This window comes from Cyprinodon variegatus, unplaced genomic scaffold, assembly GCF_000732505.1.
Source record: "Cyprinodon variegatus isolate N-32 unplaced genomic scaffold, C_variegatus-1.0 Scaffold109, whole genome shotgun sequence".
Classification (NCBI taxonomy): domain Eukaryota; kingdom Metazoa; phylum Chordata; class Actinopteri; order Cyprinodontiformes; family Cyprinodontidae; genus Cyprinodon; species Cyprinodon variegatus.
In genome coordinates, this window is record NW_015150562.1 from 1,065,021 (window position 1) to 1,088,305 (window position 23,285).

General features: G+C 35.4%; 3 protein-coding genes across 4 annotated transcripts in view; 2 read left to right on the top strand and 1 right to left on the bottom strand.

Annotated features, from left to right (window-relative positions):
- Positions 1–5,372: 5,372 nt before the first annotated feature.
- Positions 5,373–7,994, top strand: LOC107084760 (claudin-4-like). The gene is made up of 3 exons (XM_015374758.1): positions 5,373–5,398; positions 6,928–7,057; positions 7,304–7,994. Exons 1-3 carry the CDS (start codon positions 5,388–5,390, stop codon positions 7,766–7,768), a joined length of 606 nt encoding a protein of 201 aa, XP_015230244.1. The 5' UTR covers positions 5,373–5,387; the 3' UTR covers positions 7,769–7,994.
- A 2,696-nt stretch (positions 7,995–10,690) lies between these two features.
- LOC107084763 (claudin-4-like) lies at positions 10,691–15,012 on the top strand. The gene is made up of 3 exons (XM_015374763.1): positions 10,691–10,793; positions 12,199–12,331; positions 14,054–15,012. Exons 2-3 carry the CDS (start codon positions 12,200–12,202, stop codon positions 14,555–14,557), a joined length of 636 nt encoding a protein of 211 aa, XP_015230249.1. The 5' UTR covers positions 10,691–10,793; position 12,199; the 3' UTR covers positions 14,558–15,012.
- Positions 15,013–20,336: 5,324 nt separating this feature from the next.
- The window catches only part of LOC107084762 (coronin-1A-like), a 7,571-nt gene continuing 4,622 nt past the window's right edge, over positions 20,337–23,285 (bottom strand). The window contains exons 6-11 of one of the 2 annotated variants that reach the window (XM_015374761.1): positions 22,774–22,893; positions 21,706–21,810; positions 21,474–21,619; positions 21,121–21,178; positions 20,820–21,035; positions 20,337–20,704 (exon numbers count right to left, since the gene is read on the bottom strand). In XM_015374761.1, the coding sequence (XP_015230247.1) occupies positions 20,612–20,704; positions 20,820–21,035; positions 21,121–21,178; positions 21,474–21,619; positions 21,706–21,810; positions 22,774–22,893 (738 nt within the window). In that variant the 3' untranslated portion in view covers positions 20,337–20,611. The remainder of the gene's footprint in view (positions 20,705–20,819; positions 21,036–21,120; positions 21,179–21,473; positions 21,620–21,705; positions 21,811–22,773; positions 22,894–23,285) is intronic. The other variant, XM_015374762.1, reaches the window with a different exon arrangement.

The following is a 23,285-nucleotide window of genomic DNA, read 5'->3' on the forward strand; positions in this document are numbered from 1 at the left end:
TAAATAATTGAAGCTAATAACATCTGAATCCAGTTATTACTTCTATAACTTGAACTGTTATTTTTTTTTTTGGTAAAACTATTATAGTATCAGCATTCCTCTTTAAAAAACACATCAAATTTTAATTCAAAAAAATATTGTGGCTAAAAATAAATAAATATTAAGATGCAGAAAATGTTTTGAAATGTTAGCAAGAAAATAAGATATCACAGCGATTTAAAGAGCTAATATTTTTCTAGATAACTACTGCCTAATGATTCTGTGATTTATTTTATGATTTCTTTAGTTCTATTTAGAAAGGGGCCCAACATAATCCCTAACCAGATGTGCCTCAGGAAACAAGATTTTGATTGTATTTCTCATTTACTCTTTGGCTTCCTCATTAATTTTGTTTGATGACACTTTTAGTATATTATGCTGTTTTTCTTTTTGTTTGTTTTTTAATGATCAGCAGATATTTTTGAAACTTGTTCAGATTCATATATGTTTGAAATAAATAATAAAATGAATATATAGAAAAACTGGACTCAAGTCAAGAGATTGGCACATTTTCCAATGACAAATTTCACACAAAAAAATATATAAGATATAAGATATATATAATATATATTGAATGACACCCATCGTTTCAAAAACAAACAAAATACATAGCACCCCTGTCCTCCTTTTTAGATGCATGCACGTTGCAAAGTCGAGAGAGACAAAGATGTAGCCCCCTGTTTTGGAAACCCTGAGAATTTTCATATGGATGGCTAACAAACCAGGAAGTAAACAGAGGTGAAACAGTTCACTGACTAGTTCCCCACCGTTCCTTTAGGTTTGAAAGGAGAAAAGCTTGACTTACCCTGTGTCACGGTTGAGTGGAGGTTTTGAGGACCCAAAAGCAGAGATGAGGAGGCAGAGATGAGTTTTGCTGATTTAATAAAACATCCCTGGGCAACAGAGGCAAAAATACAAAATACTGAGAACCCAAAAAAATCCAATAAATTTCAGGGTGAACACACATGGGGAGCAATTAGATGATGAAGCAATAAAACAACAAGAAACCAGCCAACAGGAACTGCATAGGTGGTGTATATATGTGGGAAACAGAACAAAGAATGGGCTAATGAGCTGATATGGAGCAGGTCTGAATAGAACAAACTAGAAGGGAGCCAATGACAAAGGAACAGGAACAAGGGGCAACAGAGAGTGACTCCAGAAACAACAAACTGACAGAAAACAACTGAAAGAAACTAAAAATAAACTTAAACAGAGGGCAGAACCCTGACACCCTCAGATTCCACATTCTCCGCGCCTGCGCTGTGCGGCTCATGTCCGACTGACTGACCAAATATGTTATCATGTTAATTGAAGGGAAAAGTTACACATTCTTCATGACTTATCCGAACATCACCATTGATTATACAACAACTATTAACATTCAGTAAGGTCCATGGCTAGTATAGGCAGGATCTGCCAGAGATTTAATTGCATAAATATGTCAACAATTATGTAAACTTAATAATAAACCTGCAAAACTCAAATACCACTGTTAAAAACGTAGCCCTTTTCTGACATCAGCAGATTATATTACGCACAATTACAATTAAACAGTCACCACCAATTTATTTTCAGAGACATAAATTCCCCTGTTTTCTTTTAACAGGATTCACAGAAGCTCCCTAAGAGAAGAGCACTAACTGAACTTCACACTATAACTTTGTTGTAGAAGACGTCTTTTTTGTTTGGCACATTCTTTAATTTCACAAGTCTCTCCTTTGCAGTAGTAATAAGCACTAATAATGAAAGCCTGTCCTGCTCCATCATATTACGACTTTAAGTCTTGATGCGCTTAAAGCCTGTTCATAAAGCCTATGAACATCGGCATTTTTTCTAGAAAGAAATAATTTCTCTGGAAAGATGAATCCCAACATATTAACTTAAAAAAATAGGTGTATAATAAAATACTAAGAAGATTAATGAAGCAGGACACTTAATGTAAAGGATTTACAAAGCCTTATTCCTCTGTAATTGCTCACCAAAATATATAGGAGTTTTATGAAAAATAGATCAATCTAAATAGAATCAGGGAGCCTTTGCTGGTGCTGTTGGGGGGGATTGGGGGGTGTTTTGGGTTGGTCCTTGGAGATGGTCCAGTAGAAAAAAAGGTTATGCAATTACTACAAATATTTGCCGGTTGATGAAAACCTTCATAATGAGTTCGAAAAAAAACAACAACCTATAATGTCTCTGTGTTACTGTCCCAGTAGCTGAAGTATTAAAATCTGATATTTATGTTAACTGTGCTTAGGATCTACAACTTAGGCAAAATCGCAAAAAAAAAATTAATAAAAAAAGAAAAAAAAAAAATATATATATATATATATTACATCAGCGCCTTTTCAATGAAGATGACTTTAAACTAGACTTAACTTTAAAGAAATACACTCTATACATTACATGTTTTTTTTTACATATAGAGCTGAACTAGTCTTGGTGTTGACTTGGTCCTTCTTGGAATTGATACTCTCTGGTCTTAGTAGTGTGGGGTTATGGTATACGTATATCCAGGTAATAATCTGGATTCAGGATTTTTTTTTAAAGATTGTCTAACAGTTCCCAAATAAACCAGAGGGTGGCAGCTTTGACTATTGACAGCCTCAGTATTGGACTCAAAAAGTCCGAGGGTATTTCACTGAAGACAAAGAAAGGGCAACGTTGGTTTGTTTGCAGGATCAATTGAAAACATATGAACAGACTTTGTGGATTTTTTATTTTTTAAACCAGAGGTGTGCCTCATGTCAGGGAACAATTAATTTTAATTTGGTAATGATGCAGATCATATGCGAGTTTTATTTCTCTGCCTCTGCCAAGCCGTCAGACCTCTGCTGAATGCTTTTCTAGTATTGATTATGGTTTTTAACCATTATTCATTCCTGCTTTCATGTGTAAATAGCTAGCAGCTTAGTTAAATTGGGTTTCACTATAGTCAAGAGTTTTTAACTAAAATGTCTTTGTCTTGAATTACTTTTATTTATAGATTTTTATATTTTGAATCAAAGTTGTGGTGAATTTATTCCATATATGTGCAAAGTTATCTGTCTGATCCTTTGAGCTCAATTCAAACTAGCATTTTAACGGCAGCACCCTGTCATGGGAATATACTGACATGGCAAGAAGGGATCCAAAAATGCAAACCCAGGAAATCAGAGTTGGTTGTGGTGACTAAAACATTGAATACAAATCACAGATTTAATAGAGGGGCGCTCTTATCTGTTGTCCTTTTTTTGGCTTGTGACATACTGGGGGAAAAAAATAAGAATGAAGATGTGGGACATCCTTCAACTTGACCTTTAAGATCAATTTGATTTTGAATAAATAGACACCTAACATGTTATACGAGATTCTCTGTTGCATACATTAAATTGACTTTTACTTTTTGTCTTCGCTACAACCTCACCAGGGGGGTTTTGTTTTACCATTAGGTAATTCTACGCAATTGCCACAAAACTCTGTTTACATGTATAGCTAATACAACTATTCAACATTATTTGTGCACATTAATTTTTTTTTTGATTAAAATCCTTTTGCTAACATGTCATCAGAAAGCTTATAATATTAAGGATGTCTCAGCCCCCCCCCCTTCAGTGTCCACCGCATTGGATCAGTCCATTTGCTGCACATGTTTAGAAAGGTCCACACAGACAGCAGCATTACCTTTTGTAAAGAAACGATGCGAAGAGCATTATTGCCAAGTTAGAATGTTTTGTCGCTATATTTAGTGACTTTTCAGACTCCTCTAGCACTTTTATTTAAAAAAGCGCCTGGTGCCAAATCTAGCAACTTATTTCTGCTAGTGGAAACTTTAGCAACAACATATAAAAGCACCGAACTCTGCTCTCCTGAGCAAGTAGATTTGCTCCTGCTCTACTCTGTCCTTTATGCCGTCATGATTCATGCAGCTATTATTTCATACAAATGAAAAATGAAGAACAGATAAGCAAATCATGGCTTGTCTACAGTGAAAAGAAGGACAGGGTTATTTACTTTTGCCATCACCTTTTTGGAAACACAGGAAGGAGCAACCAGCTAAGTGAGCTTAATGCTTGGAAAAAATCCTTCCTTTTGAGACAGCATGAAAAGTCAGCTGAGTACAAAACATAGAGATGATAGAACAAGTAAAGGGACAAAAAGAGAGGGACAAAAGGTAGAACAAATAATGTATGTATATTCTATTAACATTTCTGTATCTGTATAATGGATCTGTTTTATGTGTTGTCTTCTCAATTCAGAGGGCCCCATGCCTGTTTTTTGCCTAGGGCCCCAGATTTCCTAAATATGCCCCTGGTCTTCACCACAGCAGTCAGTTGCAAAATCCTGTGGGGACAGAACAGATGCAACATAGTGTTGCAACTGTTCTTTGCTCTATGTACCATTTTTGCACTAGCTATTAGGCCCATGATGCCCATGACTGTTAAAAGCAAACAAATAATCTAAATCAAGCAATGTAACTGTTATGTTGTTCATACAGGCAATGTGAATCTGAACACAAACAAGCAATCATAAAATATATATATATATGTTTTTTACTTTCATGTTCAGTTCTCCCTGATGGGGTGATTGGATGTGGCTGTTCTTTTCCAGAAAGAATGAGGAGATAAATAAATATGTCCTGTAGGATTCCCATGAGTCCAGCTGAATACTGTTGATTAAATCATCAACTTTGTTACTGAGACACACTGCAGCTCTCACTGCTATCCCCTAATCTGGCAGAAGATGTATAGCTGAGCAATGCTGGTGATGATAGAATGAGCAGATTTATGGTAATGGAGATGTCTAAAATTATTGTCTAATTATTTAAAAAGCCATGTGTCAAGGAGGCTGATTAAAAATACATGTAAAATGTTGATGATTTCAGATGGTCTAACAAGTCTGATAGGTTTGCTCTATCAGGCTGCCCTCATCTAATGGATGCTATTTTATTTAATTTTTTTTTATATTTCAGACTTTGCTAAAATGGCATATTTATCTATCCTTTATCTATTGATTTATTTCCTCTGTAAATCCTGTCAAAATCTGCAAAGCCTCGCTTTTCAAGCCTAAAAGATCCCCAAATCTTCAGTTTTTGAGTCCTAGACGGTTTTCACAGTAAAAAAACTAAAGACTTTTAGCCAAATTTCAGCAAAAAGAGACCAAAAGCTTGATCACGTCCTGTGTCTAATGGCAGAAACGTCTTAATTTCTCAGAGTCAGAAAACCACAGCAGATACTTAAAACCCCAGACGTTGTGAAACTTCTTTCTTTTGCTATCTATATGAACCCAGAATTACACAAGCAGCACACTTCACATGCTATGATCGACCTCCTTTATAGTCTGAGGAAACACCACAACTCATCCGGAAAATAATGCTTAAACGGTGAGCATATTTGAATTTGTTTGATGTTTTAGAAAATATATGGCTTTACAACAAAAATTACTAAATGTCTTATTTAAATATTTGATACTTTTCAGCATCCTTTAAACATTTATTAGTAAGACGTGGGTTTGTGATTGCTTTCAGTCTGTAATAAATGATCGTTCAGCTGAACTGCCCTAGAATGTCTAATACCTTCAAAATCTCTGAGAAGGCCTGCTTGATCTTCAGCAAGATTTTAATCTTTAACCTATATATTATAATCATAAAAATAGCTATAGTTACAAATGTAAGTTCCTACAAGCATAACGCTATCCTGCAGAACAAAATGTATCGCAAAGCAACATAATTATTCAAACTCACATTTCTGTCATTCTTTTTGCTAAAGTCACTGATATAACATCAGATCATGAGCTCTTGAGCAGTATGTTAGATGGTCAGTCACTTTTAGACCCTTTCATGTGTGAGCTAAAGGCACATGAAGTACGTTATAGTCAACCTATGACTTAGGTGTTAAAATCTTTAGTCTCTTTGTCCCAGAGCGGGACTGGATATTACTGTAGGTTTCCTCAGCAATGCACCAACGCGACAGGCCATGACTGCCTTTCAATATGTTGAGATGGAGGATAATAAAGGACAAACATGCAAAGCAAAAAAGCTCAGCTTAATAAGCATTAATAGCATATTTGTTTTTGTGCCACAAGTGCCACACGGGCACAAAAAAAAAAAAAAAAAATAGAAAGGCAGGAGGATTCAGATGAGGAGGATAAGGGAAAACAGGGACAGACTTAGGACATGGTCAGAATAGCTGCTAACAGCAAGAAAAAAAAGCAAGAAAAAAAAAGAAACTTAGCATAGATACAACTAATTATTTAACAGTTAAGCGACAGGAATGAGTTATAGTACATTGTAATAAAAACAACGAAGTTATACTATCACTTTATTTAAGACAAAAATAGGTTAATATTTAGACAAATATTACTTTTGTCTACTATAAGCAGACAGGAGTCGTGGCCTGTTGTGCAACTTTGAATAAAGACCAGTCTCTATTATAAACCAAACAAACAACTCTACGTAGACCAGCTTTTTCGTCTAGGTTTGACTCTGATACTGCTCACTTCTGGCAGAAATCAATTTAATTCAATTCAGTTTACTTATATAGTGCGAATTCACAACAAGAGATAGGAATTTTGGGTTATCATGAGCTGTATGCCAAAATCATCTGTATTAAGACAATAAAAGACCTTAAATATTTCAGTAAGTGTGCAATGAATCTAAAATATATGAATGTTCATGTTTTATTATTACATTATGGAAAATGATAAACTTAATCACAATTTACTAATATTTTGAGAAGGACCTGTACATGATGGTTTAGGAAATGAAAGCTGATTTATGTTGAATATCATGAGATGCTGATTTTGCAGTATTTATTTTCATATTTATGATGTAATACAATTTAGAAAAATGTTTTTTTATTTAACCAGGAAAGCCCTGTTGAGATGAAAAAAATAATGTAAATATTTTTGCAGAATGGAATCAGCGGTTCAGATGGTTTCTATGGCCTTTGGGGTCATTGGGCTGATTGGGGCCATCCTCTGTTGTGTCCTTCCTCTCTGGAAAGTCACCACCTTCATTGGAGCCAATATTGTTACCACACAGGTAACTAAAACTTGTAATTCAATGACCATCAAAAGGCATTTTATAGTTTAAATCACCAGATTAACCAGGTTTTACTTTTTAAGACCCCTTCATTTTCTCTACAGTATTATTGTAGGAGCTAAGTATGAAAGTTTCATTGGGATTCATAAATATTTTCATTTAGATTGTCATTGTATCTCATTTTACCTGAGAAAAAACAACATATACTTTTTTCAAATATCTGTTTCTGTGTCTTTGGCTGAATAGGAGCAACAGGAGGGTCTGTGGATGATATGTGTGACCCAGAGCACCGGACAGCAGCAGTGCAAAGCGTATGACTCTATACTGGCCTTACCATCTGATCTGCAGGCTGCCCGAGCCATGGTCATCATCGCCTGCATCTTCTGTGGACTCAGCCTCCTCATCCTGTTCTTTGGTGCAGACTTCACCACATGTGTGCAGAACGAAGATGCCAAGCCCAAAATCTGCCTGGTGGCCGGGGTTGGCCTGCTGCTGGGTGGCCTCCTGGTGATCATCCCAGTTCGCTGGTGCGCTCATTTTACTATTAGAGAGCTGGGAGCTTGCATCTATATCGGCTGGGCAGCAGGGGTTCTGATGATCATGGCTGGAGGTCTGCTCTGCTGCTTCAGCAGACCCAAGTCCAGCAGCTCAGGAGGAACCGCCAAGTACTACAGCAGCAGTGCTTCAGCTCCAGGCAAAAACTACGTGTAGAGGCTTTATGAAAGGGACTGGTGTCCAACAGATGGGTAGTAATGCAGGTGAACCAGAAAAAAAGTGAAAACGGGACACCAGAGTATGCTTGTAAATAATTGAAGCTAATAATTGGATAAAATTATTATTTCTTTACTTTGAACTTTTTCTTACATTTGTTGTGATTTTATGATCTGTTCAATTCCCAGCTAGCTGGGAATTTATGTTTCTGATACTTTAAGATGTGTAGGGGTGGTAAAATATCTTATTTAATCAGATATTATTTCGGCTGTTAAATACTGTTTATGAATACACGCCCTACTAGCTGTGTGTTAGAACAATAAATGAAAGAGTGATTCGAGCACTAATTATGGTCAAACAGTTAATTCTGCACAAACATGGGATAAATTCACCACCACTTCTGTTCAAAATATGAGAGTGTATTAACAAAAATCATTCAGCTCCATATTTCAGTTTAACACTCAACTAAAACTAGAAACTCAACTAAACTAAACTAAATTACTATGTACAAAGAGGAAGGTGAACATGGTTGAAAACCATGGTTGAAAGCCAAGGTTCTTCTGTCCATAACTTACCTAATGTTTATCCAGCCTCAAAGCCGTCCCTTGACAACACTGTGTACATCCATCAAACTTAATACACTACTACAGACAGGGTAAAGCAAGATGCTACCCTGCTGTGGCAAATTAATTTCAGGACATTTAAACGCAGAAGATCTAAAGTCCAAGATCCCATCTAACAAAGGACAAGAGATATGACAGAGAAGTATTCAGTTCTTACCAGCACTCAAGAGAGGATACCAGTCTGCAAATCTTTGTTTATGAGTCTTTTTTGTAATAAAAAAAAAATAACTTACTATGGTTGCTACGGTAACATATCATAAGAAGTATCCAAAAAGGGGGAAAAAAAAACAGTAAAAATCCTTCTGGTCACACAGCATTCAACACCAGAGGGAAAAAAAATGTTAAAAAAAAGAAACTAATCAACTAAAGGAGAAGCCGAAGTTCTTGCAAAATAAGAGGATCAGAGTCGAGCTAGTAGAGCTACTTCAACGTGCAGCCACCTTAAGCAGTGCACTTCTATGATTTCTAGATAACCAACAGGTTAAAAACCTATAAATAAATGTAATTATGGAAAAGGTTATCTAATGCATGGTTGCAACACTTTGCCATTGTAAAATCCTTGTAAATAAGCATTTTTTCATAACCTAACTTTTGGTTGAAATTATTGTCTGGAGAAATGAGAAGCTGATGTGATTTGGTCTAATATATTGGGTCTGACACAATGATGACTCATTAATAATAACTAACACATGTTCTTGCTGTAACAACATGTCAGTGTGTGAATGTTTAGATGAAGGACCGGTTGGGAATGGATGAGGTTGTTTTATTAGTATTTTGTTCTGTTTGTGATGATTTGAGGGCTGCTGAAATGTTGTCCTGTGAACAAGTAGTTGTACATGTTACAGCTGATGGAGATAAGATTAAATAAAATTAAATGAATTCAAACCTTCTTCCTGTCCGGTCTCAGCTTGAATGTGAAACATACTCAGGGTAAATTCAATAAATCCATCTACTAACCAAAGCAGGTTTACAAAGTAACTTGTAGTACTAACCTGGAGACTTGCTATCTGGCTTTCTAAAACTGGAAAATATTTAGCCCAGAAATCTTTTAAGTTCTCACTTATCTGACCTCTAGAAACAGGACCTTAAAATAAAACATGGTTTCCATTAAATATTACTGCCAACAAGGAGGCAATTAAAGTCCTTATTTGCATTAATTTATAAAAAGATTTTTGGTGCTCAGACCAAGGCACTAGACATGAAGCTGAGCACTGTTGATGATGTTAATCTATGGGAATGGGGATCTTTCCCCCGCATTTGACCATCATATGCAGCTTATAAAGGAAAGTCTGATGCTATTGGCTTTTGAGGAGGCTTGGAGGGCAGAAGAAGATTGGTACATCCGAATGACATGATAGTCGGGATATGCAGGTAAGGCTTTGCCGAATTATTATAATTATAATCAAGCAAAAGTAAAGTCAATCAAAAGAATAAATAGATTTCAAATCAATTGTTTTCAACACTACTCTCCGTATGTCCTACAATTTTTTTCTTTTTGCTGCCCTGCCCTACTGGGAAGACTCTAAACCAGGTATATGTTCAACCAATATCCAAGGGAAACAGACTGAGACATTTCATAACCACTCTTTTTTTTTTTTTGCAGAAATGATGGCAAGTCCTCCTGCCTCTCAAAACTGTCTCCCCAAATATCTGAAGACATCTGCTGCAAATGAATCACATTTAAACTACACATTCCACAATATCAATAATGACATGTAATTAAATGGTGGAAACCCTGGTCTCTATTACACAGGCTGCATGCATTTGTAACTGTAGCAAAAGATAATTTTAAAATTTAATGGGTCCAGGAAGATGAATGCAATTATACTCTACATATAATCATTTTGCTTGAGGTTTAAATGTGTTTAGCATTTACAATCAGATTAGCAAAACTGATAGGTTTCTTCAGAACTCTACAGGAAGTCAAATTTTTTCTTCCTTATATTAAAGCCTTTGCTAATAAGGCATATCTATCTATCCATCTTTCTATCTGGGGATTGCTTCACAGTGCAAAACTTCAAATCTGCAAAGCTTAGTTTTTCAAATAAAAAATACCCAAAATCTTGCCAACCTCTTATTTTTTATATCTAGTTTGTGAGTCACAGAACATAGGTCAATGTAGATCAAATAATTAATATTCTACCTACATTTTTGACCAAAATAAAGGGACCTAAAGCATGATCTCTTCCTGTTTCTATAGACTTAGATGGCAATATCATGTTGACATTATCTCAATTTGCCAGGAACAGGAAACCACAGCTGATGTTAAAAAGCCCATGTTTAACCTCCTTAGTTTTATATGTGAAACCAGAATTGCACAAACAGCACTACTTTGCAGTCTGTGATCATCGTTCTTTAAAGTCTGAGGAAACACCACAACTGTTCCATATATTTTTAAAAAGGTAAGCATTTCCTTATTTTAATGTTGTGAAAAACATATCTTAGAAACGGAGTCTATTTTGATCAAAATCAACCGCACTGATGATAGAATTAGTATTCATTGACTTAATATATTGAAATATTGAAATTTTCAGCATGCTCTAAATATCTATGTGAGGGCACATTTGATTCTTGTTTACAATTAGTTTTTGTTTTGCAACCTATATAGAGTACTCAACTGTGCTGCTGCAGTCACAAATGTATTTTCCTACAACCATTGTGCCTTTTAAGAAGAAGTAAACTTTTTTCCCTGCAAAATAAAATGTATCGCCATGAAGCATTTTTTCTATAGGTGCACTAAAACCATGTTGAAGCTAAAACTCCATCTCTTACTGCTGTGTTGAATCTTTAGTATTTTTGTCCTGGGGCATAGGAGGCAATGCTGGGTGGGCTGACATGCAATCTTGGCCAGTCAAAGACGGTCATAATGTAATCAAAAAATGTATAATTAGCTTTTTGTATGTATTTATTTGCACCAAATGACCAAAAGATATGGATAAAAAAGCATATAATTTTTTTTAGACTGCAATGGTAGCTATATGATGCATGAAACATACATTTTATAATTTTTTTTTTCTTTTCATTTGCCACGTCTTTAGAATTAAAAAGTTGACGAAGCAAATTTTAAGATTTAAAAACTTGAATATCGGATAAAATTATAAAATGTCGTACAGTATGAGTTCATGCTCTTTACCTATTTAAATTCATTTAGATAAAATAGAAAAAAATCTTGAGTGTATTGGGGGCTTGACTAATGACTTCACTTTACCATCTTTAATTCTCCAAAACACACAAACATAAATACATTTTCATGTCTTAGCTTATCTTATCGTGTTGTAGGAAAGAAGCTGAACCTAAAAAAGTACAAATCCACATTAGTTACTTTAGTTAACATGTTAAAGAGGGACTTCTGTTTTAAAAATTTGTTGTCTTAATGTTTTTTTTTTGCCAAGCAATCCAGAAAATCAGTGAACAGACAGTACCAACTATAATTTACCTACTGCAAATAACGTTTTAAAGAGTTAATTATAAAGCTTTTTTTTCATTTAAATATAATAATATATCATATGTTTGTTTGCTTAAATGATGCTATTATATCAAAATAGATGATATGATCAGTTACTCGGCGCTACAGCAGCCTTTTTTTACTAACTGCTTTTTAGCGATTAATATAAAAAAAAAAAATTCTTTAAAAGACACAATTGGCATGATGTGAGTTACTGTATTGTGTATAACTAATGATTCTGTAGATCAAACATGATGTCTTTGTTTTGCTATATTTAAGCTATGTTTAAGCTTACCATAGGTTTGTAATCACGGGGCTTTAGATTGTGTCTGTGGACAGAAAATGAATTTTGTTTGTTGCAGAATGCGATCGTCAGCAGTTGAGAAGCTTTGCCTGGCCCTCGGGGTCCTCGGGTTTGTTGGGGTCATTGTGTGCTGCAGCCTACCTTGCTGGAGAGTGACTGCCTTTGAAAAAACAAGTTTTGTGACCCAAAAGGTAACAAATATTATAATTCAGAGAACACAAAAAAGTTCTTTATGGCATAGAAAATTAAAATAATTAAGTTTTACTAGCTGTTATATGTTTTCCTCCACATTATTGTATATGTAGTATTATGAATGTAGGTATATTTGAGAAGGATACTATTTACTGAACAGTCAGGTATTTAAAAATAAGTGCATTTTAATGACCTTTAAAAAAACACTGCTCTCCCTCATCCACCCCTCGTTCTGCTGGGTGGTTCCTTCATCTAAAGCTCTGGTCCTCTACCAGATTAATAGGAGTTTGATGGTTCATCTCATTATCTTAGACATCCCTAGAACGCCACATTTCTGGACTGAGATCTCTAATGTGTCTCCAGGTTTCTGTTGGAGCCACCTCTCCAGTGTGGAGAAACACTATAGCACTCGGGGCAGTAGCATGACCAAATTTCTTATGTTATAAAAATATTGTAGAAACTTTCTTACGTTTGTCATTTTTTTCACAGATTTTTTATTCCATGTAAATATTATTATTATATCAAAAACTTACATACTTTCATCTTATGGAATACTGGCCCTCCATAACAGTCTATGTGCGTGTAAACATTTTTAGACTGTCAGAAATATCAATAGTAGAATATATTATTGCAGAAAATGTTCTGTGGAGGTCAGCACAAATTAATACAGCAGAACATACAATTAAACCAATATCAAAAAAATTATTAAAGTTAAATATCCCAGAATGTTCTAAAACACCAGAACAGATCAAAAAGATGTGAAGTGCACTTAAACCAGTTAACTCATTTCAAATCTTTGAAATCCGACTAAGTGTTTTAAACAGATATAGAAAAAACATATAAATATATAGCAAAGACATGGAAAAGTGCATACATTTAATGAAACATGCATATCTTAAAAATAATTTTTGTGAAATTGATTACATAATATTGTATGAAATGAATGTGGATGTGGCAAATTTGAAGGGTAAATAATTAAAGCCTTATATGATGTGTTATTTATAAAACATAAACTGAAGATAGTTGAATGCTTACATTTTTTATGCTTCTCTTTGTTTTCCTGGAAGATTATTTGTCTGTATTTATTAAAGGTCAAATATGAATAAAATTAATAAATTATTTTTTTTTAAAAATCGTAATTTTCTTAAATATGTTAACTGTCTTTCTAAAAGTATCTCATTGATAGTTTGCCTGAATTCTTCACCATATAAGGTTATTTTATTTGTCATTAATGTATTTTGTAAAGTGATCAGTCCCCTTGTGCAAAGTACAGAACATAAGGCTACCCCCCTTACATTTAACAGTTAGGAGGGTGTGCTGCTACTTGCAAGCTTCCTCCTTTCTCCCCCACATGTACTGTAACCATAGACATCTGGTTTTTATGGTGCTAATTACTTCTTCCTCCCTGAGTGGCCTTTCAGCCCATGCTGGTAAAGGTCTAGTTTAATTACCGTAGTAATCATATTCTCTTAACTGCTTTGCTTTTAAATCAGAAATTTAAACCAAAATCCCGGCATCATTACCTTGACTTTTCTAGATTGTTTATCTAGTCATTAGATTATATTTTACATATGGAAAATATAATGTAATGACTTGGTTCTATCATTAAAAATATTATCCCATTATGCCTGCATTGAGCAAAAAAAAAAAGGTAAGGCAGTGAAAAAAAAAATTAAATACAGTGTTTGCAAATGCCTGTTTCTGTGTCTTTGGTTGTGTAGGTGGTTCAAGAGGGTCTTTGGAAGATTTGTGTAAAGGAGGGAAACAGACAGAAGGTTTGCAGTTTGTACGACTCCCAGCAGCAGGTATCCCCTGACCTGCAAGCTCCACGAGTCCTGGTTGTCTTCAGCTGCATCCTCAGTGGGCTCAGCCTCTTCATCCTGTTCTACGGTGCCATCTTTACCAAATATGCTCAGAACGAAGACGCCAAGCCCAGAATCCTCATGGTGGCTGCAGTGGGCCTGCTGCTGGGTGGCTTCATGGCGATCATCCCAGTCAGCTGTTCGGCTTATATCACTTTAAAAGATATCCTCCAACCTGGGTCACAGATCTTTCAGAAGACAAATATTGGAGTGTGCCTCGATGTCGGCTGTGCAGCAGGTATGCTGCTGATTCTGACTGCAGGTCTGGTCTGCAGGCTTAGCAGACCCAAATACAGCAGCTCAGGAGGAAAAGCAAAGTGCTACAGCAGCAGTGCTTCAGCTCCAGACAACAATTATGTGTAGAAGCTTTATGAAAGAGACTGGTGTCCACTAGATGGTTAGAAAAGGAAATGGAATAGAGAAAAGTGGAAAGGGGACACCAGAGATTGCTGTGTAAACACTGCCGGCTAATAATTGCATGCAAAAAAATTTTTAAAATTCTGTTAACTCTGTTCAAGGTTGTTTTTTTTTGTTTGTTTTTTTTGGCAAAAAATGTTTGACCTGTATATTTGATTTCTTATATATTGGGAAATTTGTATTATTCCCATTAGAGTCCTTGAAATGGTACCCTAGAGAAATACTGAGATACAGAAAATGTCTTTGTTAGTGGAATCAGATATCCGTGTTTATTTTCAATATAATATTTCAGCTGCCAAAAAATGTGCTTATTAAATCCCTTTTTATGTTTTTGCCATTTCATTTATAATTTCTTTATTCCTATTCAGAAAGCTGCCAGCTTAATTCCTAACCAGATGCATGCAGAGAACATTTTTATTAAAAAATTTTCTCAATTAATCCTTACTTTTTTTGCATTACTTTCTATTGATAAAACTTGCAGAGTAAAGAAAAAAAACGTCAGTCCAAACTGAACCCTCCCCCACCGGATAGCGCCGTTCACTCTACCTCCTCTGGCTTCTCTACTCACTCATCTACAAAGCAAACGTCGCTCTGTTGATAAACTTTTTCAAAAAGGAAAATTTAAAGTCTTGTCTTAAAAGTAGACAGAGTGTCTGCCTCACAGAGTAAAACGGGAGAGGAGCCTAAAGATTAAAAGGTCTGCCTCCCATTCTTTTATAAATTCTAGTAACCACACTTAAAGCTGTAGATTTACAGTGAAGCGCTCTGTAAGGAACATAAAGAACAATCAGATCTCTGATATAAGACGGGGCTTGGTCATTTAGGGCTTGATACAAATCTATTCTAGCTTTAACAGGAAGCAAATGAAGGGAAGTTAAAATTCCAGAAATATGAATCGACTTATGAACTTTCATCAGAACTCTGGCTGCTGCTTATTGTATCAGCTGAAGGCTTTTAACTACAGTTTATGGATTTACTCATAGTAAAGAATTACAATAGTAATTGAACTAACAAATGCATGGACTAGTTTCTCAGCGTCACTGGGTTCGGTCGTTGCCAGGAGAACAGTGCTTGTCTGACTGCCTTGTTTTGGTGGAGGGGACATTATGATTAAGAAACTATTAAAGCTTTAGTATACAATTTGGATGATTTCATGCTCCCAACTCTGTGGGAACAGTTTGGACCTTCCTCTGTGCACTAGAACATAAAGCAAGGTCCATAAAGACATGAAAGGCGGAGTCTGATGTGGATATAGCAGACTGGCCTGCACTCTATAGAACATGTTTGAGATGAATTAGATCGGAGACTGAAACCCAGGCCTTTTCTTCAAGTGTCAGTGTGTGACCTCACAAATGCACTTCTGGAAGAAGGTCAGAAATTTACAGAAACATCACAGAACCTTGTGGATAATTTTCCCACAAAGAGGTTAAGCTGGTCTAGCTGCAAAGGGTAGACCCCTATGGATTAGGAATGGGATGAATAGATCATATGCAGGTGTTAAAAGTATTAATGTTTATTACTCAAGTAGAAGTGTAAATTTCACTGTTTAAAAACACTTTTGTAGAAGTTAGGGTATTAACTTCAGCTTTTAAAAACTACTTAAAGAATAAAAATAAAAGTAATGCAGGGGAAAAATGTTAAGGACAGAAGCTATTGAAGTAACAATTCAAAAATTCTGGATAATAACTTCCACATACTTAATTTTCTTAGAGTTGAGTCGAGTCCAACCACAAAAAAATTGTCTAGATGAAACAGATGATTTTGACAGGCCATAAAAATAATTAGCCTAAATGAAACAAAACTAACGAGTCTATTTGTAAAATGTAAAGAGTAGAAAGTAGAAAAGCAAAAAAAAGTAAGGAATAGAAGTAAAAAGTTGTCTAAAAAATAATTTCTTCAGTAAGGTATAGATAACCAAAATTTCTATTTAAGTTAGGTGACACCTCTGGTCATATATAAGTCAATGAAGGCGAGTGAATACTTCTGGCAAAACAAATACAATACATGTCAGGTTATGGAGGTTTTTGAGGACTCAAATGCAGAGACTGAAGCAGAAGGGGTTTCTTGCAGGTTTAATAATCCAAAGGGAACAGAAGCAAGTCCAAAAATAAAACACTGAAAGCCAAAATCCAGGAGAAATCAAAGAAAACATAAGTGGCAAAGAAACAACGAGGAACCAGCAAAAACAGTAACTGAAGAGGAGGAGTATAAATGGGAGACTGAACAAAGACCAGGCTAATCAGCAGATTGGGAACAGGTGTGGACAGAAGAATCTAAAAGGGAGCTGGGAGAGGGAGACTGACACAAGAGGGCAACGGAGGGGAAAGAAGAAATAGGCTACATGACAACTAGAATAACAGCAAATGGAAACAAAACCATTGAAAACTCAAAACTAAAACTTGAACAGCACCAAAAGCATTATTTCACTTTCAGAAATAATTGTTAACATCTAAAAAAAAGTACGAAAAAAATATATTTTGCTTCTACCTATATATAAGATTAATTAATTAATTCTACTTTAAAAAGTAAGTTATCCAAAGTTCTTTTATGAGCAGCAAAAATAATAATTCAATAGCTGCCTGCATGTGTTACTCCTGAGGAAACGTAATCAGAATCTTTTACAAAAGAGCTTTGTCTGTAAAATCAAAGATTGTGATCTGAAATTCCACAACATTGTATTTTATTTATAATTCTAAAATAATAATTAAAAAGCATTATTATTTCGCCATAATGCACTGATCATTGAATAGAATTACTCAGACAGGAAGGTAAAAAAAAAAAAAAAAAAATTGTCCCTTAACTAACTGATATCAAATGCTGGTGCACATACCAAAAACAGGTCAGGTTATTAAAATATTTCAGGTGCTTTTTGTGCTTTTGAATTTGGTTAGAGAAAAGGCTAATTCTCTAGCCAAGAATTGACAAACGGTTATGTGTCACCTCAGTGCAACAGTTTAGGAGCTGCTTTATTTCGTGCAACTTGTAGTTTTTATCTCATCTGTCCAGAGAATCTTTTTGTTTCTTTTACTATTTCTCCTATGGTTTGTGGCAAACTGCAGAGGGAACTGCTCATGGGTTTTTATGTATATGGCAGATTATGTTTGTTTTCTACTGTTCTGTGGGAAACCTGCTTGGCCTTTAAGGAAACACTTTTTATATGTGAACAAAGCACTTCTCTCACTTATCTATAGAATAATTATGCTTCCATTTTTTACAGTTCAAGTCTGTCCTAATAAAGGTTGGTGTACCTAATAAAATCTATATAAAAAATGGTTTTCTGGTTTGTATCACATCTCTTTTACCTCTTTTAAAAACATTAATGTTTAAGATGGGCGAGCATTGACATCAGTAGCTTTAATACTAATTTGAGTTCTTATCATCGGTAAAATTTTTCCCTGGGAAGAGAAACGATAAACAACATTCACACCAATTCATCAATTCACATCCTTTCTCCTCTTCTGTACATCTTCACTGTTTCAATGGATCCATTAGACTTTAACTGTGGCCACCACATCATGAGGAGCATGTTTCTCGGTCTCTAAAATAGATTATTTCATGTATACAAGGTATAACAAAAAAAAATGTACTGCTAAAAATGTCTGCTAAACGTGACAAACCCCATTATAAGTAAAACATGATCGATCTCAGTGTAAAAGATTAAAACCGTAAAATGAAAAAATGTTCTACACAGCCGACATGTTCAGAGCTTCAGAATAAGGGTCAATAAAAGCACAGATTTCACAAGGCAGAGGTATAATATCAGCGCTTCCCTTCCCATTGTTATCAGATATAACTCAATCATCAAAGCATCAGAGCTCTGACATACAAAAGTAACAATGGAAACAATGACACTGATTTGGGCCATTCTCCAATCTAGAAATCTCTGTCAGTACTAACCAGGTAGGTAGGATTTGGTCATATTGGCCACTCTAGATGTCCATCACTAGTACATCCCATGCAGGGGTTTTTCCTCCTATTATGATTCCTTCTCTTCCATCTTCCATTGTGTGTGACATTCATTTAGCACTTCATCCCTTAAGGCCATCATCCAGATGGATGCTTAATCATCAACGGTGACTTTGATCCTCAATAGACCTCTCCCTCCTTCTTTTCTCTAGGTGTATGTTCTGTGAATACTGGATTTGGGTTGGAATCCACAACACATTATGAGTAGCTTTCGTGTTTTAATATCAGTGACCTGAAATTCCTTCTTAGGCCTACTTATTACCCCAGAAGGTTATCTGATTACTGACAAAGCATAGCATTATAAATCACAATTCAGTACAAGGCCAATATAAAGTGCATTAAATGAATTAAACAACAAAATAGAAGAAAAATAAAAGCAGACCTTGTCTAGACCTTTTTCATGTCATTGGACTGACTTTTCAGAACTTGCCTTAACCGTTGCAGGTATTTGGCTGTTGCAGCTTTCACTGTAGCCTCTTTGCGGTTGCCATTTTCCAACTCTCTTTGTGAACCAGAGTCAGAGTTGACCTGTTTTCAGGTTTGCACAACTCAGAGTTTTTGGTAAACCTGCCTCATGAAACAAACCCCAGGTGTTCATTTCAAATAGCTTGACGCCACAGTTTTTGCAGGAACATCAATGAAGTCTCATCTTGTATGCAGAAAAACGAGAGGAGACTGTGTATCTACATTGGATGAGCTCCTGCTTCACTGATAGTTCTGGCTGGAGGTCTGCTCTGCAGATAAGGATGAACCACAGTGTCCCAGCAACAATCCTTTCAGGCTTGAATAAAATCTGCAAGAAATTCTATATGAAAGAGAGTAGGGGGTTACAGGTGCTACTAGAGATTGCTGCAAAAAGAATAGATCCTGCATGCTAAAAATCACTTGTGCCCATTATAATTTCCTGTTTTAATTTTTGATAGTTTTATTTCTATTGCAAAATGGCTTACTCGACACAAGCCAGAACAACTGCTAAACTTTAGCAACACTGCTAAACTAGTTTTTTTTATATATATATATATATATATATATATATATATATATATATATATATATATATATATATATATATATATATATATAAGCTTTGATTTCAAAGAGCCCCATGTTTGGAAAACAACAGCAGAGAAACGTGTCCACCTAGAAACCCTTACCCAGCTCAAATCCTTCCTGTCAGTAAATCACCTGCTTCCTGACTGACCAGCAGCATCGAGTGAAGCTAATGAACATCTTCTTCTGCACAAAAATCTTCTCTCTCCACTCTAGAGTCTAGATTCAGGAAGTGTAATTTTAAAAACCTTTTCTCTGATTTTATATGTATGTTATGGTTCCAAATATATTTAAAGACAGAAAGATTAGCATTGTGTATCTTGTGCAAAGCATTTAAAATAGAGACTAGAACAGGTAAAATCAACAAGTACTGGAGTTGTTTGTCTGGACTGGAGCCTGTCAAAATCATTTGTTTCATCCAGACATTTAGCTGGCTGATATGTTTTAAGCAGTTTTTTTCTACTTTATGAGAAATGCAATAATATACTGTACAGAAATAAATGCATGAAATGAATCACTCTGTGGGTGATTGACTCTTATGTGATTTTTTATTTTATTTAAAAAACTCGTTCTATACTTTTTAAGGAAAGGTTAATTTTTCTGTCTATTTCTGTAGCAAGAACTCACACGTATATCTGGGTCTTTGTGCAATATAGCTGTTGGTTTTCTATATGTAATAAAAAGGAACAAAAAAAAAGTTAGAGCGAAGGAAGACTTTGGAAAATACAGAGGACTTTTATTTTAAACACATATATTAAAATATAAATCAAAAATTGTTCCCACAGACAAACAAAACAAATTCAAGCTTCAGGCTAAAACACGTTTTCTGACATCTGCAGTTTTGATCTTCTCCTGTAATTCACAACAAATATTAACAGAAGTTTTCTTCCAGTTTTTTTTTTTTTTTTGCTCCTTTTTTTTTGCTTTTGATTTTGCTCTTGTTTATAGTTTTCCTTCCTTCACATTTTCTGAATTTCTAAGCTTTTAATTTTTGGTCTCCAGCTCTTTTACACGATTGGTCAGCTCCTCTAGAGCTGCTTTCAGGTCCTGAACCTCCTTCCTTAGAGACTGGACCTCCTGACAAAACAGAAAGGTATGTGCATTAATACATCAAAGTGCAGAATTTTAATAAGAAATGGCCCAACCAGGCACCCTTAATCCAAAATCAGTAAATGTTCCAGTCTTTTCTCACCCCGCTGCTGTCTGGTTGGCCTACTGCAGTGGCAGTGGTGGTCTTCAAGAGGCTCTTGTGGACTTTGAATTCCTTGGCCTTGGTGGTGGCTACAAACCCATCCTTTAGGGAGATCAGAACAGGTGGAGCTTCTTTCCCATTAAACCACTCATCAGCTTCAACCGAGGGCTCTGGGCCGATGGTGTCAGGGTACAGGTCCTCCTGGAACAGATCCGACTACGCAGCCAAAAGAGGAAACAGTGAGCTAGTTGCGACATAACCTACTGTACAAGGATGAGTCTCACAGTGTTTTATTACTCACCTTGCGTGGTACTGTCATTACTATGGGTTCACATTTCCTCTCAAGGAGTTTGTAGAACCTGAAGATAGAAAGATTTGAATAAGTTATCACTCAAATTGCTAAAAATATTAAGACAACCCACCATTTCTTTACCTGTTGGTCGTTTTGGGGATAAAACTGTGATTTATTTGAGGCTGTAACTTTGCTAAAATATAGTTAAATTCATCCTAACTGGAGAAATATGGTTCTGCTTGTGGCCTCAGAGGAAACTGGGTTCCTTTATGACGATATTTAGCCCCTCCAGGAGCAGCTTAGAAACAAAAGGTCTTAATTCAAACTTCAAACCAGCTTCAGATCCAAGCAGCTTCGCTTACCTTGCAATTTCACACTTGTTGACCTCCAGGCCTCTCTTAGGCATGTATCCCATCCCTTTCTGGCTCTCCTTGCTACTGTACATGGACAGGTAGTGGACATAAGGAGCTTCATCTGTCACTTCAAAGTAACGGATGCTGCTGTCTCCCTGTAAGAAGGCCATCAAAGAAAGCCTTGAGCTGTTTGTGTCTTTGTGGGTGAGAATCACAGACTGTTTCCCAATCTGAAGCCAACCTTTCCACAGAGGTAGACGATTCCAGTGTCTGGGTCAAAAAAAGGGAGGAGGACGCCGCTGCCTGTGTCCAGCTCCTGCAGGGTCAGTGGCTCTCCAAAGTTGGTCTATGAAAATACAATCGTGTAGAATGTTTACTGCTTTCATAATAACCAAAGGAAGTCCTTAAAGAGAGTCGACAGACTGGCAGTAAATAAGGGATTTATTTAACTGATGCCTCTGCGGTTTCTTGCAGAGATAACACCCGATGTGTTGCAATCTGGCTGTTGTGAAACAGCTGGGTGAAAATCTTCTGCAATTCTTTCTGACAAATGATAAAAGTGGGATTCTGTTTACATTTTTTGAGTCTTATTGTGCAAGATGTTCTATGTAGTTTTTTTTTTTTTTTGTATATATTAGAACAAATCTACTTGCTATTGTTAGTCAATTTCATTTCTTTTTAACTGAGCCATACATTCTTTTAAGGTGATCTTAAGCAATAGTTACTTTACTAATTGTTACTTTTCACATAGTCAGTATCCTGATTCTGATGTTGGCTCCTAAGGTCACTACAGTTTGTGAATAATGTAGCATAATAAATCCTAAAAGTAAAGGAATGAACTTGGGCTTTAAAATCATCTTATGCAAGTAATATAAATTTAAATAAAATAAGATTTAGTGATATGATCAAATTTATAGATTAACTGTAAAATATAATATTTTAAATTCCTACAAGATGTCTGGAGATTTGGTGATTAATAACTGCTTGGTTCAATAGAATAAAAGCATTTAAAATGAATATAAACTAGCTCCTTTTATTCAAATGCTAATATATAAAGCAAGAAACACATTCCACATGTTTTGCTACTAGTTTTAGAATTAATTTAGATTAGAATTAACCCAAACTGTTTCTCAAAATAAAGCCATAATTGAGAAATCGAAGTTATTCAACGTTATTAAACTTCATCCTCATTATTATTGTTGTTTTTAATATCATTATTCATAATAATAATTGTAGTAACACATTTATTATTATGGTTGTTCTATAAATTCTTTACTAAAACGACAATCACCCTGCTGCTGTCACTTACCGGGTCCCACAGCGCCACCTGCCGTTCGCTCATGCGACTGAAGCCGGTGCTCAGGATTTTCCCACCGGACACGAACACCGCCCTCACCGGCCTGGAGCCTTCGTGAGGTTTCTCCTTCTCCTGTAGGGGGCGCAGTGGAGCCACATTTCAGACACCAGGTAAAAACATCCTATTAAGTTATTGACAAATAATTGTTGTTTGTAAAAGTCACAATTTCGGACACAGTTAATCGCATCTTTTTCTCATTAATAGCTGTTTAAAATTATTATTAGCTAAAATAAAATATTGTAGTAGTAAATTCTATAAATATGTCAAATCTACTTTCTAATCTATATCCTAAATAGTACTTATTCTGTGACCTTTAATGTAAAAATGTTTATTATTTAAGTCTATTTTTTTTAACCAATTTAAAGTATTTTATCAGTTAATTCGATTAGATTAAAATATCAAAGCCTTTCCGGTAAGAAGTAAAAAAACAAAACTCCGGAATTCAGGTATGATAGATAAGAACT